Source organism: Lampris incognitus, chromosome 2 (genome assembly GCF_029633865.1).
Source record: "Lampris incognitus isolate fLamInc1 chromosome 2, fLamInc1.hap2, whole genome shotgun sequence".
NCBI lineage: Eukaryota > Metazoa > Chordata > Actinopteri > Lampriformes > Lampridae > Lampris > Lampris incognitus.
The window spans coordinates 80692140-80706647 of NC_079212.1; the positions used below are offsets into that span (position 1 = coordinate 80692140).

The 14508-nt window shown below is 49.1% G+C and overlaps 1 protein-coding gene across 1 annotated transcript in view; it reads right to left on the reverse strand.

Annotated features, from left to right (window-relative positions):
- Positions 1-8708: 8708 nt before the first annotated feature.
- Positions 8709-14508, reverse strand: part of zgc:113184 (uncharacterized protein LOC553745 homolog) — a 31763-nt gene continuing 25963 nt past the window's right edge. The window contains exons 2-4 of the mRNA XM_056275062.1: positions 9732-9867; positions 9268-9635; positions 8709-9148 (exon numbers count right to left, since the gene is read on the reverse strand). Coding sequence (XP_056131037.1) covers positions 8972-9148; positions 9268-9635; positions 9732-9843 — 657 coding nt within the window. The 5' untranslated portion in view covers positions 9844-9867 and the 3' untranslated portion in view covers positions 8709-8971. The remainder of the gene's footprint in view (positions 9149-9267; positions 9636-9731; positions 9868-14508) is intronic.

Sequence of the window (14508 nt, forward strand, 5' to 3'; positions counted from 1 at the left end):
GTTATGAAGTTATGATGACGTGTGGGGGTTCATAGTTATGAAGTTATGATGGTGTTTGGGGGGTCATAGTTATGAAGTTATGATGGTGTGTGGGGGGTCATAGCTATGAAGTTATGATTATGTGTGGGGGTCATAGTTATGAAGTTATGATGACGTTTGGGGGGTCATAGTTATGAAGTTATGATGGCGTGTGGGGGGGTCATAGTTATGAAGTTATGATGACATGTGGGGGGTCATAGGTACGAAGTTATGATGAGGTGTGGGGGGTCATAGGTATGAAGTTAAGATGAAGTGTGGGGGGGTCATAGGTATGAAATTAAGATGACGTGTGGGGGGTCATAGTTATGAAGTTATGATGACGTGTGTGGGGGTCATAGGTATGAAGTTATGATGAGGTGTGGGGGGTCATAGGTATGAAGTTAAGATGACGTGTGGGGGGTCATAGGTAAGAAGTTAAGATGACGTGTGGGGGGTCATAGTTATGAAGTTATGATGACGTGTGTGGGGGTCATAGTTATGAAGTTATGATGACGTGTGGGGGGGTCATAGTTCTGAAGTTATGATGACTTGTGGGGGGTCATATTTTTGAAGTTATGGTGACTTGTGGGAGGTCATAGTTATGAAGTTATGATGACGTGTGGGGGTTATAGTTATGAAGTTATGATGATGTGGAGGGGGTCATAGTTATGAAGTTATGATGATGTGGAGGGGGTCATAGTTATGAAGTTATGATGATGTGGAGGGGGTCATAGTTATGAAGTTACGATGACGTGTGGTGGGGTTCTTAGTTATGAAGTTACGATGATGTGTGGGGGGTCATAGTTATGAAGTTATGATGACTTGGAGGGGCTCATAGTTATGAAGTTATGATGACTTGGAGGGGGTCATAGTTATGAAGTTATGATTACGTGTGGGGGTCATAGGTACGAAGTTATGATGATTTGTGGGGGGTCATAGTTATGAAGTTATGGTGGCGTGTGAGGGGTCATAGGTATGACGTTATAATGACGCGTGGGGGTTCATAGTTATGAAGTTATTATGACGTCCGGGAGCTCATAGTTAAGAAGTTATGATTACGTGTGGGGGTCATAGGTACGAAGTTATGATGAGGTGTGGGGGTCATAGGTACGAAGTTATGATGAGGTGTGGGGGGTCATAATTATGAAGTTATGATGATGTGCGGGGGGGTCATAGTTATGAAGTTATGATGACGTGTGGGGAGTCAGTTATGAAGTTATGATGACGTTTGGGGGATCATAGGTATAAAGTTATGATGACGTGTGGGGGGGTCATAGTTATGAAGTTATGATGACGGACGGGGGGGTCATGGTTATGAAGTTATGATTATGTGTGTGGGTCATAGTTATGAAGTTATGATTACGTGTGTTGGGGGTCACAGTTATGAAGATATGGTGACGTGTGGGGGTCATAGTTATGAAGTTATGATGACGTGTGGGAGCTCAAGTTTATGAAGTTATGATGACCTGTTGGGGGTCATAGTTATGAAGTTATGATGACGTGTGGGAGCTCAAGTTTATGAAGTTATGATGAGGTGTGGGGGTCATAGGTACGAAGTTATGATGAGGTGTGGTGGGTCATAGTTATGAAGTTATGATGATGTGCGGGGGGGTCATAGTTATGAAGTTATGATGACGTGTGGGGGGTCATAGTTATGAAGTTATGATGGTGTTTGGGGGGTCATAGTTATGAAGTTATGATGGTGTGTGGGGGGTCATAGCTATGAAGTTATGATTATGTGTGGGGGTCATAGTTATGAAGTTATGATGACGTTTGGGGGGTCATAGTTATGAAGTTATGATGGCGTGTGGGGGGTCATAGTTATGAAGTTATGATGACGTGTGGGAGCTCATAGTTATGAAGTTATGCTTACGTGTGGGGGTCATAGTTGTGAAGTTATGATGAGGTGTGGGGGGGTCATAGGTATAAAGTTAAGATGATGTGTGGGGGGTCATAGTTATGAAGTTATGATGATGTGTGGGGGGTCATAGTTATGAAGTTATGATGGTGTGTGGGAGGGGTCATCGGTATGAAGTTATGATGACGTGTGGGGGTTATAGTTTTGAATTTATGATGACGTGTGGGGGGTCATAGGTATGACGTTATGATGAAATGTAGGGGGGGCATATTTATGAAGTTATGTTGATGTGTGCGGGGCATAGTTATGAAATTATGAAGATGTGGAGGGGGTCATAGGTATGAAGTTATGATGACGTGTGGGAGCTCATAGTTATGAAGTTATGAAGTTATGAAATATTCTGACGAGCAACAGTGTTGAGTCAGCTCCGCTGCAACGCAGTGTTTTCAGAAAGTATTAACATGGTTTTCACCAGCGAGGAGAAAGTACTCTTGCCTAAGGGACCGTCTCTAAACTACACAGTAAATGAAATAGCAAAGGCCTGTAATGATACTACATAAAAACACACTATCACGTGAATACAGCTGGAAGGTTGAGCAGTGAGGTGTGGTGAGGTCAGTAGCTGGTTGGGCAGTGAGGTGCAGTGAGGTCAGTGGCTGGGTAGGCAGTGAGGTGTGTTGAGGTCAGTAGCTGGATGAAAGTGAGGTTTGGTGAGGGCAGTGGCTGGGTAGGCAGTGAGGTGTGGTGAGATCAGTGGCTGGGTAGACAGTGAGATGTGGTTAGGTCAGTGGCTGGGTAGGTAGTGAGGTGTGGTGAGATCAGTAGGTGAGTACGCAGTGGGGTGTGGTGAGGTCAGTGGCTGGGTAGACAGTGAGGTGTGGTGAGGGCAGTGGCTTGGTAGGCAGTGAGGTGTGGTGAGGTCTATGGCTGGGTAGGCAGTGAGGTGTGGTGAATTCAGTGTCTGGGTATGCAGTGAGATGTGGTGAGGTCAGTAGGTGAGTAGGCATTGGGGTGTGATGAGGTCAGCGGCTGAGTAGGCAGTGTAGCGTGGTGAGGTCAGGGACTGGTTAGGCAGTGAGGTGTGGTGAGGTCAGTGGCTGGGTAGGCAGTGAGGTGTGGTTAGGTCACTGGATGGGTAGACAGTGAGGTGTCGTGAGGTCAGTGGCTGGGTAGGCAGTGAGGTGTGGTGAGGTCATTAGGTGAGTAGGCAGTGGGGTGTGGTGAGGCCAGTGGCTGGGTAGGCATTGCGGTGTGATGAGGTCAGTGGCTGAGTAGGCAGTGAGGTGTGATAAGGTCAGCGGCTGGGTAGACCGTGAGGTGTGGTGAGGGCACTTGCTGGGTAGGCAATGAGGTGTGGTGAGGTCAGGGGCCAGGTAGGCAGTGAGGTGTGGTGAGGTCAGTGGCTGGGTAGGCAGTGAGGTGTGGTGAGGTCTGTGGCGGGGTAGGCAGTGAGGTGTGATGATGTCGGTGGTTGGGTAGGCAGTGAGTGAAACAGCAATGACTTGCAGCAGGAACAACTCTGCCCACCGGTCGCCACCTCATCGGGCACTGCCACGGAGCTGGACGTGCCAGCAAGGCCCTCTGGGTTCACCATCACCTCCAGTGGCAGAGTTGTAAAACCCCCAAAGCGGTATGATGTTTAGATACTGAGTGAGCAATGGGGCAGAATAATCCCCACACTCAGTCGAAGGGCTGGGCAGTCTACCCCACCCTTCAGGTTAATTTTTGAATTTTGAAGTGCATGTCTTCATTGTTAGCTGGTTATGCTGTTAATTAGCAAATTGCTAATATGGTATTGCTGTTGCTATTGTAGCCCGTGGAATTAGATACCACACAGCACACAATTACTTCCGGGGTTCTTGTAGCTTTAATTTTATTGTTTGAACCTTCGAATGCAGATCGTTTTACTGAGTGCATAAATTCCTGTGTCTTTCGAGCAAACAGCTCATAAATGTTCACAGATGTGGCAAGTTTAACAGAGAAGATTTTAAAAAGGGAAATAATAAATACAAAATACAAAATACGGTGCAAAATACGGCAGTGGACTATGTATGTTAAACAGAGTTTAACAAAGACATGTGGAACTTCCTGAAGATCGCGCAACTTCTCACTCTGTCAGTTACCTTTAAACAGAATTAAAATGCATATAAAACCTTCACATTTCCCTTACTGCCCAAATACAATGGCATGGTGTGGCTTTATTCACGCCAACATTACCTTGTCATGCCTGCAATGGTGAACAGTGGTCGACGGCTCGCGCCCAAAATCACCGAACATCAACTCCAGTAGCGTCTAAATCAAACCATCTTGTCAAATTACCGACATACAATATTGTTTGGAATAATGTTACAGGTATATTTCACAAGATATTTACCCCTACTTACTACGGAGTCAGAGCACCGTCACCGCAATCTTCAGGTGCTTCACACAAGAAAAAAAAGAAAGAATACCCAAGATGCACTTGGATAACTTGCAGAAAGCGTACCCAAGATGCACTTGGATGACTTGCACGGAGTTCTGTAACCTAGTTCTAGTTCTTGGTTTGGGAACTGGTTTTGCACAAGGTCGCAACTCTGACCTATGAACTCTTTTAATGGGACCTCCCTCAAAAGGTTCAACAGTGTGTGTGGTACCCTGGATGTCAACTACCTTGTAGACTGTTGAGGTCCATGTGTCCTGAATCTTATGTCTACCTGGGGGTCTGTGACGTAGGAAAACCAACTGACCAATGTCCACAGGAGGACAATACACCTTCTCATTTTGCAGTGAGATCCTCTCAGCTGCCTTCTGCTCTGAGTACTCTCTGGCTCTCTCGTGTGCCTGTCTGAGTCTCTCCTGATGAACAGACAACCAATCCTGTTTCCTGTCTGACACACACTCACGCCCTAATAAAGCATCTACTGGGAGATGTGGCTGTACCCCGAAAAGCAAATAATAAGGCGAGTACCCTGTGGTGGAATGAGGAGTGACATTATAGGCATATACTACTTCAGACAGATGCTCTTGCCAACGCTTTTTTTTTCTCTGGTGGGAGTGTCCTTAACAAGTCATGGAGTGTGCGATTGTATCTTTCACACTGACCGTTTCCCTGTGGCCTGTAGGGAGTTGTCCGTGTCTTTTTAACCCCATAGAGTTTGCACAGCTCTGCTATAATTTCACTCTCGAAATTTCGACCTTGGTCTGAGTGCAGTCTCTCTGGGACCCCATATTTCATGAACCACTCCCTGAGCAAAACTTTAGCTGTAGTGTCAGCCTTCTGGTCTTTGGTAGCATACGCTTGTGTGAACTTTGTAAACACATCGGTCACAACAAGGACATTTTCACGGCCATCTGAAGCTGCCTCCAACACTGTAAAATCAACAGCCACCACTTCTAGAGGTCGGGAGGCCAGGAATGCCTGAACTGGAGCATGGATTTTTGGCTGAGGCATCTTGGTCAAAATGCACCGCTCGCAGTTTTTAACCCAGCTTTCAACATCCTCGCATAGCCCTACCCAAAAACACCTCCCTCTTAGCAAGTTTACAGTGCGCTCTATGCCCTGATGTCCCATGTTGTTATGTACATTTTCTAGAACTTGGTCCCTCAAACAACTAGGCACGAGTAACTGCCACACTTCTCCATGACGTGGGTCTGTGATAACCCTGTACAACAACCCTTCTCGTTGTTGTATGCATCTCCATTGTTTCAACAATCTTTTCACTTGACTAGACAGGGCTGCTCTCTCTCTGGGACATGGCCTCCTCCCCCGATCCCAAAATACCCTAAAATCTTTTAGGGTTGGGTCACCAGCCTGAAAACCTACCAGCTCCTCTCTGGTATAACCTGGCAGTGTGGGGGTGTTGCCCTGTTTAGTACCTGTCTCACCAGACCTCGACTCCCCAGCACGGATCTGTCTCACTTTGTAACACTCCAGACCTCTAGAGACAAGACCAGGATCCAGAACTGTTCCTCACTCAATCAGGTTACACACAGTGATACAGTCTTCAAAATCCGAGTCAGGGTCTGTTTCAGGCTCCCCTGCAAACTCCTGCCTAGAGAGAGCATCTGCGGCGGCATTACTGCAACCAGGACGGTACTTAACCTCGAAATCAAAAACAGACAGTTGCGCTACCCACCTCTGCTCTATAGCACCTAACTTGGCTGTCTTGAGATGGCAGAGGGGATTGTTATCAGTCAGGACAACAAACTTTGAACCAAGCAAGTAACCCCTGAATTTTTCAGCAACTGCCCATTTTAAGGCAAGCAACTCCAACTTCATGCTACTATAATTTCGGTCATTCTTCTCAGCCTGGCGTAGTCTGCGGCTAGCATATGCTAGGACACGTCTGGTATCACCTTGCTGCTGACACAATACAGCGCCTAATCCATGCTGACTAGCATCTGTCTCAACTACAAATGGTTGTGTGAAGTCGGCAAAACCCAAAATGGGAGCAGAGGTAAGTTTTTCCTTTAACTGCTCAAAGGAAGAGTCACACTCTGGTGTCCACATATTACAAAACTGGTGACCTACTTTCCCTGTTTTTTTCACACCTGAACATTTGTTGACTAGGTCATGCAGTGGCCCGGCAATCTGTGAGAAACCTCGAATGAATCTCCTGTAGTAACTACAGAAACCCAAGAACGACTGCAGCTCTTTGGCAGTGGTTGGGACCTTCCAGTTCTTAACAGCAGAGACCTTGGAGGGGTCAGTTCCTATACCTTCTGCTGACACCTGATGACCCAAAAACTTTTCTGACTGTTGTAGAAAAGCACACTTCTGCAACTTCACCTTAAGGCCCGTCTCTGCCAGTCTCTTAAACACAGTCTCAAGTCTCTCCAAATGCTGCTCAAATGTCTCTGAAAAAACCAAGATGTCATCTAGGTAGACCAGGAGTATCTGAAAAATGAGATCATTCATAGTAACTTGCATAAGTCTCTGAAATGTAGCTGGACCGTTACAAACACCAAAAGGCATTCTCACGTACTCATACAGACCAAACGGTGTAGTAAATGCAGTCTTAGTCCGATCTCTCTCATGCATAGTTACCTGGTGGTATCTGCTCGCCAGATCTATGGTCGAAAAGAACTTTGCCCCTCTCAGCGCATCAAAACTCTCATCAATTCTCGGGAGTGGGAATGCATCACGTCTTGTCTTTGAGTTGAGTTTCCTGTAATCGACACATAGCCTCAGACTACCATCTGCCTTTCTCGAGTCGCAGGTTCCAACGTCGGTAGTAGCTCTCAAGATCAGCTAAACGTTGTTCCATCAGGCTTGTTTTCTTCTCTGCCACGCAGACTCGTTCGTCATTTTCCCTTTCACATCTCGAATCTCAGCACAGGCAAAGTCAACAGTTTCTTTTTCAGATCTTCGACCTTCTTCAGACCTTCGATCTTCCAGGGCATCAATTCTGGTGTTAAACATCACTGAGATTTTCTGCACAATGTCTGCACTACTATCTACAGCTGGACCTCGTGGGGTCTTGCTTTTGTTAGCAGCCGGGGGTCTGGATGGTGTCATCGGCAAGGGAGGAAAATCTTCATCGGCGGTAGCTAATGTTACAGGTCGAGCTTCCATGCAGTAGTCCTGTACCGAAGACACGAGGGGATTCTCCTTCACTGACTCGGCCATGCTGTTTCCCTCGGCTAACAAACTCAGCTAACTTAGCGTTTACCTCGAATAAGTTTAACGGTTTAAACGACTAGAGTAACGATGAAGGTGACTAGCACATCAACATAAACCATACAACACGGCTCTTATAGCGCTGTAATACAATAGGGTATTAGAAGGTTGTGATCCGCTTGTTTTAGAAAATATTAGTGATCAGCTCTCGAAAACGCGCGCGCTTACGTCGCCATCTTGGGCCCCCATCATGAGCTACGGTACAGGTCCGCTGCGTGAACGTGGACGTGATGACGCTGATAAGAAAAGAGCTACTGACTGGTTTTTAAGCACGCTTACCCTGGGCATATTAATAGTGGGCTGAGGGAACAAGTTCAACGCCCGTGGTGGATATAATGCATTCTTCTAATGCATTCGAATCGACGCTAGAGAAAGCAGAGACAGAGAGACAGAGAGACAGAGAGAGACAGAGACAGGGACAGAGACAGAGAGAGCTTACACCCACGGGTGGCGCCCAAAAGCTAAGACAAAACTGGAACCAAAGATAACGACTCTTTTAATGAAGACAAACAAACGGTTTATATTAGCAATTTTATTTTAATATTTCTCAGTGTTATTTTTTTTCTTTTTTCATTGGGTAAGCACTGCCTACCTTGCCTATATGGATGACACGTGGGCAGGCTCCAGCATCCCAGCGACCCTGAGGGCAGGATAAGCGGTTTGGATAAGGTAGAGGCTAGTTCCCATCGATGCAGAGAACGGAAATGGAGTAGAGAACGGTCAACTGAACATGCGCGAAATGCCTCTCCCATGCCTCCACACGCCCCGCGTAGCGTCCAGGCGCTAGGATTCTAGGAAGACCCACCCCTACTCTGCGTCTGATTAGCTAACTTTAACCCTAACCCCGCCCTAACCCTAACATTAACCTACCCAAACAACGGAGGCAACGAGTACTTGCGCATGCTCAGTTGACCGTTCTCTGCATCGATGGGAACTAGCCTCTACCGTTTGGATAATGGATGGATGGATGGATGGATGGATGGATGGATGGATGGATGGATGGATGGATGGATGGATGGATGGATGCTAACATTGAGCACACAACTCACAAGAAGTTTTGGGGGGGGAAAGATAATGATTGACGATGCAAATAAGTGAGTACCATAAAAGAAAAATCCAGCATTGTGGGGAAAGAAGAAAAAAACCCACTAACTACCAAGCTTTAAGTTTCGATTCATTTTATTCAAGAGTGTGTTCAGTCTGTTGGATCCAATAACGCAACAATTCAGAAAATATAATTTCCCAAAATCAATGTCTATGAAGATTGTGTAGTCGTATTCCAGAAGTACCAATAATAGCCCATAAATTCAAAATCTAGCGCTTAAATGTCCGCTATACTTGACTGACAGTCTAAGTGGCCGCTCTTATACAGAAGGATCAGAAGCAAATTTCACGAAAAGCTCGAGAGAGAGAAAGAAAAAGAAAAATGTTTTTGCTCAGGTAATGTGTGTGGACAGGTGTCGCAGGAACTCTCCTCTGGTGGTGGTGTCTCCGGGGAAAACAGCCTGACAGAATTCACACACCTGAGACTGCAGTGGCAGTTCAGACATCAGGACCCCATCAGTCTGGATGAGAAACTCACCGTCCAGGAAGGAGCTATGTGACCAGGCCATCTAACAGAGAAGTTGGGGACACAACAACAGATACTGTGAAGCATGGCAAACTGGTAACCAGTGGTATCTACATCTAGTGCAGGTAAAGATGAAGGAATATGGAAGAAGGAGGGACATACCTTACATGTTTTTGGTGTTGCCTCCCTCACAGGATAACCCACTTGCCTTGGACTTTGTGAGAAATGAGAGGAGCCTAGTGCTCCACCTCCTTCTGGGGAATCGAGAGCTAAGAATGGAAGGGCTTTACATTCAACCTTCCCATCCTCTTTTCTTTGCTCCAAATTAAGAGTTCCCATGTCTTTAGCAAGAAGTCCAGAGAAGGTCCCTGCACCCTTGGAGATGCAACTGGTTTCATGCAGTGCTGTCAGGTTTTGTGCTGTGGCTTTTAGTGGTTCAGGTACTTCATGAAGATGCTTAGGGCTCTCTTGATTATATTGAACTGGGATAGAATCCATGTCACTGAGGCCTCCACTACCAACAAAGTTTCCTGCAGAGAGATGATTTTTTTTAATTATGTGAAGCAGTGTACCATGATTGGAATCTTGTTGAGTAGTATTTTGCAAATATGGTGTAACAGTTTGACCTTGTTCTTTCTGCATGGCCTTGGTGAGTTGCTGCAATAGTGCTGCCTGTTTCAGGCATAGTGATCTCAGGCGAAGAAACTCGCAATACAGTTCTGTATATGCTTCTTCCATCTTAAACAACAAACTTGTCTGCACCTAACAAACATGGTAGAGTTAAGACTGGGATACCGCATTCCACAGGGGAGTGAATCTGCAGAACTATGACAAAGCTGTTAGACATGCTGAAACGATGAAATGAGGATTTAAATGAAAAACGAAGATCACATGGTCAAATTTCAAAGTGAAATTTCCTCAAAGTATATTTTGACAATATAAGAAGATCAGAAAGCAGAAAGTAAGGGGCACACAGTGAACCTTAACAGACACTGGTGAGTTAAAGCATGCAGTCCTGGGGGTGGTAACCTGCAATTTGCAGCTATATGTTTTACCATATTGTGCATTTGATATTAATAAATTCGTTATAAAATTATTTGATTTAGGGGGAAAACAATAATTACTTATAATGCAAGTATAAAATATAAACAAGATATACTGCATAGGAGGATAAACCCAATTAAAATCATTGAAACTACCTAAGGCAGTGATGAAGTGTCACATGGCCAAGGATTTATGACTGAAGTCTGGTGTTCAGAAGATGCCTCAGCACAGCAACCTTTAAAAACGTTGCCATAGTAAGTATTTTGGTCTCCATAGCTTGTTTGGGGATGACGTCATGAATGAACGCGCTTTCCAGATGGAGGGCAAGGAGTGTTCTGAGGCAGTATTGTAGGCTTTATAAACAAATGAGACTGAAAACAGATCAATTTAAAATTATTTGTAATATTTAATTAAATAGAAAGAACAATTAAGCTGCAATGACATCTCCATCTCGTTTCACAATGATCCACATCTTAAGTGGCATTTCACCGGACCTTTGAGAGTGGTTTGAACCTAGTAATGTTGAGACATTACTAGGTTCAAACCACTCTCAAATGTTGTAAACCTAGTAAATGCAATTCAAACCTAGTAATGTTGAGACATTACTAGGTTAACCACTCTCAAATGTTGTAAACCTAGTAAATGCAATTCAAACCTAGTAATGTTGAGACATTACTAGGTTTGAATTGAATGTTTTGTAGAGGAGCTCAAGCAGGAGTCGTGACAACTTTCTCTTTCGGCTACACAACGTGCACCATTTATTCCTTCCACCATTACAACAACACAAAACCCGCGCAGCGGATGTGTGTCACTGTAAACCCGAACCGAGGAAACAGCCGCTGTAAACTAACGTTCCTACTAGCTCAATAAGGGGAATTATGTAGCCCCATAACCACTACACACGTCCCCCCAGAATTCGCCTTAATACGAAAAGTCAGTGTGGCGAGGGGGGCGGATCTCTCTGCCCCAACGGCTCCGCTGAACAGGAGCTGGGGGTTGGTTAACCGCAGGCAAAGCAGCAGAGTCCTCACAGCTGGACCGGGGAAAGGGAGGGGCTGGGGAAGCAGGGGGCGGCTCGCCGGGGGAGGGGGGCAGAGCAGGGGGGCGCCCCCGCCATGGGGGCAGGGCAAGACCAACAGGGCGGTCTAAGTCCAGGTGAGCAGGCTTGAGGCGGTCCACAGAAACCCGCTCCAGCCTGCTGCCAACCTCCACCACAAAGTGCTTATCTCCAGTGTCCCGTACCCGAAATCGGCCGTCGTAGGGTGGCTGCAGGGGACCGCGGTGCGCGTCGTGACGGATGAAAACATACCCCGCCGACCGCAGCTCCGTGGGGACATAGGACTGAGAGCCGCCATGCTGAGAAGTGGGGACCGGTGCAAAAGCCCTGGCTTCCTCCTGCAACGCAGTCCGTTGGCATCTGGCGGACCAGGGAGCTGTGGCGGTGGGAAGGAAATACCCCGGGATCCGAAGTGGCTGTCCGTAGACCAGTTCGGCGGATGAGGACTGGAGGTCCTCCTTGGGAGCCGTCCTGAGCCCAAGCATAACCCAAGGCAGTTTGTCGACCCAGCGGTCGTCCTTGAGGGTAGCCCGCAATGCGGCCTTCATCGAGCGATGGAACCTCTCGACCAATCCATTCGCCTGAGGGTGATATGCTGTGGTGCGATGGAGCCTCACCCCTAACCCCGCGGCGATCTCCTCCCAGGGCGCTGACGTGAATTGCGGCCCTCTGTCCGAGGAGAGGTCAGATGGGGTGCCAAAGCGGGCGACCCAGGTTCCGATGAACGCTCGGGCAACCTTAGGCGCTGTCGTGGACGAAAGCGGGACGGCCTCTGGCCATCGCGTGGTCCTGTCGACCATGGTGAGCAGGTATGTGAAACCACGGGAGGGGGTAGGGGGCCTACCAGGTCCACATTCACGTGGTCGAACCTCCTCTCAGGTACCGTGAAAGGTATCAGGGGCGCTTTGACGTGCCCGAGCACTTTGGAGCGTTGGCACTCCACACAGGTGTCAGCCCAGTCCCTCACATCCTTTTTGAGTCCATGCCAGACAAACTTTGCTGCCACCAGCCTCTCTGAAGGCTTTCTGCCAGGGTGAGACAGCCCATGGACTGCGTCGAAGACCCGTCGCCTCCAAGCAGTCGGAACGACTGCTCGGGGCTGACCCGTAGAGACGTCGCACAGGAGCGTGGCGCCGGCGTCGTCGAAAGCCACATCCTCCAACTGCAGCCCTGTGTCAGCGGTCCTGCATGCCTGCACTCCTGGGTCGGCGGCCTGGTCAGCCGCCATCTGGCTGTAGTCGAGTCCCAAATGGGCGGCACCAGCGATGGCCCGGGAGAGACAGTCAGCGACTGGGTTGGACTTCCCAGCGACATGCCTCACGTTGGTGGTAAACTCTGAGATGTAGGCCAACTGTCGCTGCTGGCGGGCTGACCACGGCTCTGCCACCTTGGCCATCGCGAACACCAGCGGTTTGTGATCGACGAAAGCCGTGAACTGACGGCCCTCCAGTAGGTAACGAAAGTGCCTAACAGCGAGGAAAAGGCCAAGCAGCTCACGATCAAAGGTGCTGTATTTGCGCTCTCTCAGGTTCAACTGTCGGCTGAAGAAGGCAAGCGGCTGCCACGCACCGCTCACCCACTGCTCGTAAACCGCGCCGACAGCGTAGTCCGAAGCATCCGTCGTGATGGCAATGGGCGCTCCAGACACAGGGTGTGCCAGCATCGCCGCGTCAGCCAGGGCGGCCTTCACATCCTTAAAAGCCGTGTCCCTCTCTGCAGACCAGTCCACGGCGTGTTTGGGGGCTGTGCCCTTCAGAGCCTCATATAGGGGGCGGAGGAGATCGGCAGCCCGGGGGATAAACCTGTGGTTGAAGGACACCATGCCAATGAACTCCCGGAGGGACTGGGCCGTGTGTGGGCGTGGAAAGTCTGCGACGGCCTCCACCGTAGATGGAAGGGGGGCCGCCCCGTCCTTGGTGACCCGGTGGCCCAGGAAGTCGATGGTGCTCAGACCAAACTGGCATTTGGCCGGGTTAACTATCAACCCGTGCAGGCTGAGTCTCTCGAAAAGGGCTCTGAGGTGGGACAAGTGCTCGGACACGGAGGTGCTAGCGACCAGGATGTCATCCAGGTACACAAAGAGGAAAGGCAGGTCCCGCAATACTGAGTCCATGAGGCGTTGGAAGGACTGCGCGGCGTTCTTAAGCCCAAACGGCATGCGCAGGAACTCGAACAGTCCGAACGGAGTTGTCACAGCCGTTTTGGGGACATCAGCGGGATGGACGGGTACCTGGTGGTATCCACGGACGAGGTCCACCTTGGAAAAGATCACTTCCCCAGCCAGGTGGGCGGAGAAATCTTGGATATGAGGGACCGGGTAGCGGTCCGGTGTTGTTGCGTCATTGAGCCGACGGTAGTCACCACATGGACGCCACCCACCGCCAGGCTTAGGCACTATGTAGAGGGGTGAAGCCCACGGGCTGCTGGAGCGACGGATGATGCCGAGGCGCTCCATGTTCTCAAACTCCGCCTTGGCGACAGAGAGCTTAGTCGGGTCGAGGCGCCGAGCTCGGGCGTGCACCGGCGGGCCGGTGGTGACGATGTGGTGCTCAACCCCATGTTTGGTCGTAGATGACGAGAATGTGGGCTGAGTGAGGTCAGGGAATTCGGAAAGAAGATGGAGAAACACGTCCTCATTGGAGAGCATGCTGGACAGCCTGACGGAGCCTGTATCGCTGAGTGCACACGCGTGTGAGGCGAAGGTGACGGCGTCAATTAGGCGTCGATTCCTGACGTCCACCAGCAGCCCATGAGCACAAAGAAAATCTGCACGGAGGAGGGGAAATGCCACGTCGGCGGTGACAAAATCCCAGCTGAACCGCTGTCCGTTAAAACACATGTCAATGTGCGTCGTGCCGTACGTACGGATAGAGCTGCCGTTAGCAGCTTCCATGGGAAGGCCGTGAGCGCCCGACAGGGCGTCCACACTCGATGCAGGTACGACACTCCTCTGCGCCTCAGTGTCGCATAGGAAACGCCGCCCCGAGATGGAGTCTTACAGGAAAAGTAGCCTGTTGTCCTCCACGCCGACGCCCATGGCCACTAGTGAGCGCCGGCCTTGGCGTTTCCCGACGAGCTGAAATTGCACGGGGAGGTGCACTTTTTCGCCTTGGCCCCGAACTTTGCATGGTAAAAGCACAGGCCGGGCTCCTGTCGCCGACCGGGGGTTGCCGCGGCGACCACCATGGAGTCACCAGGTGGTGGCGTGTGGGGGTGGGCAGGGGTGAGCGTGGACGCACAGTGCTGCTGTTGGCTGGCCAGGAAGAACTTGTCAGCTTCTTCAGCTAGCTTGCGGCAATCGG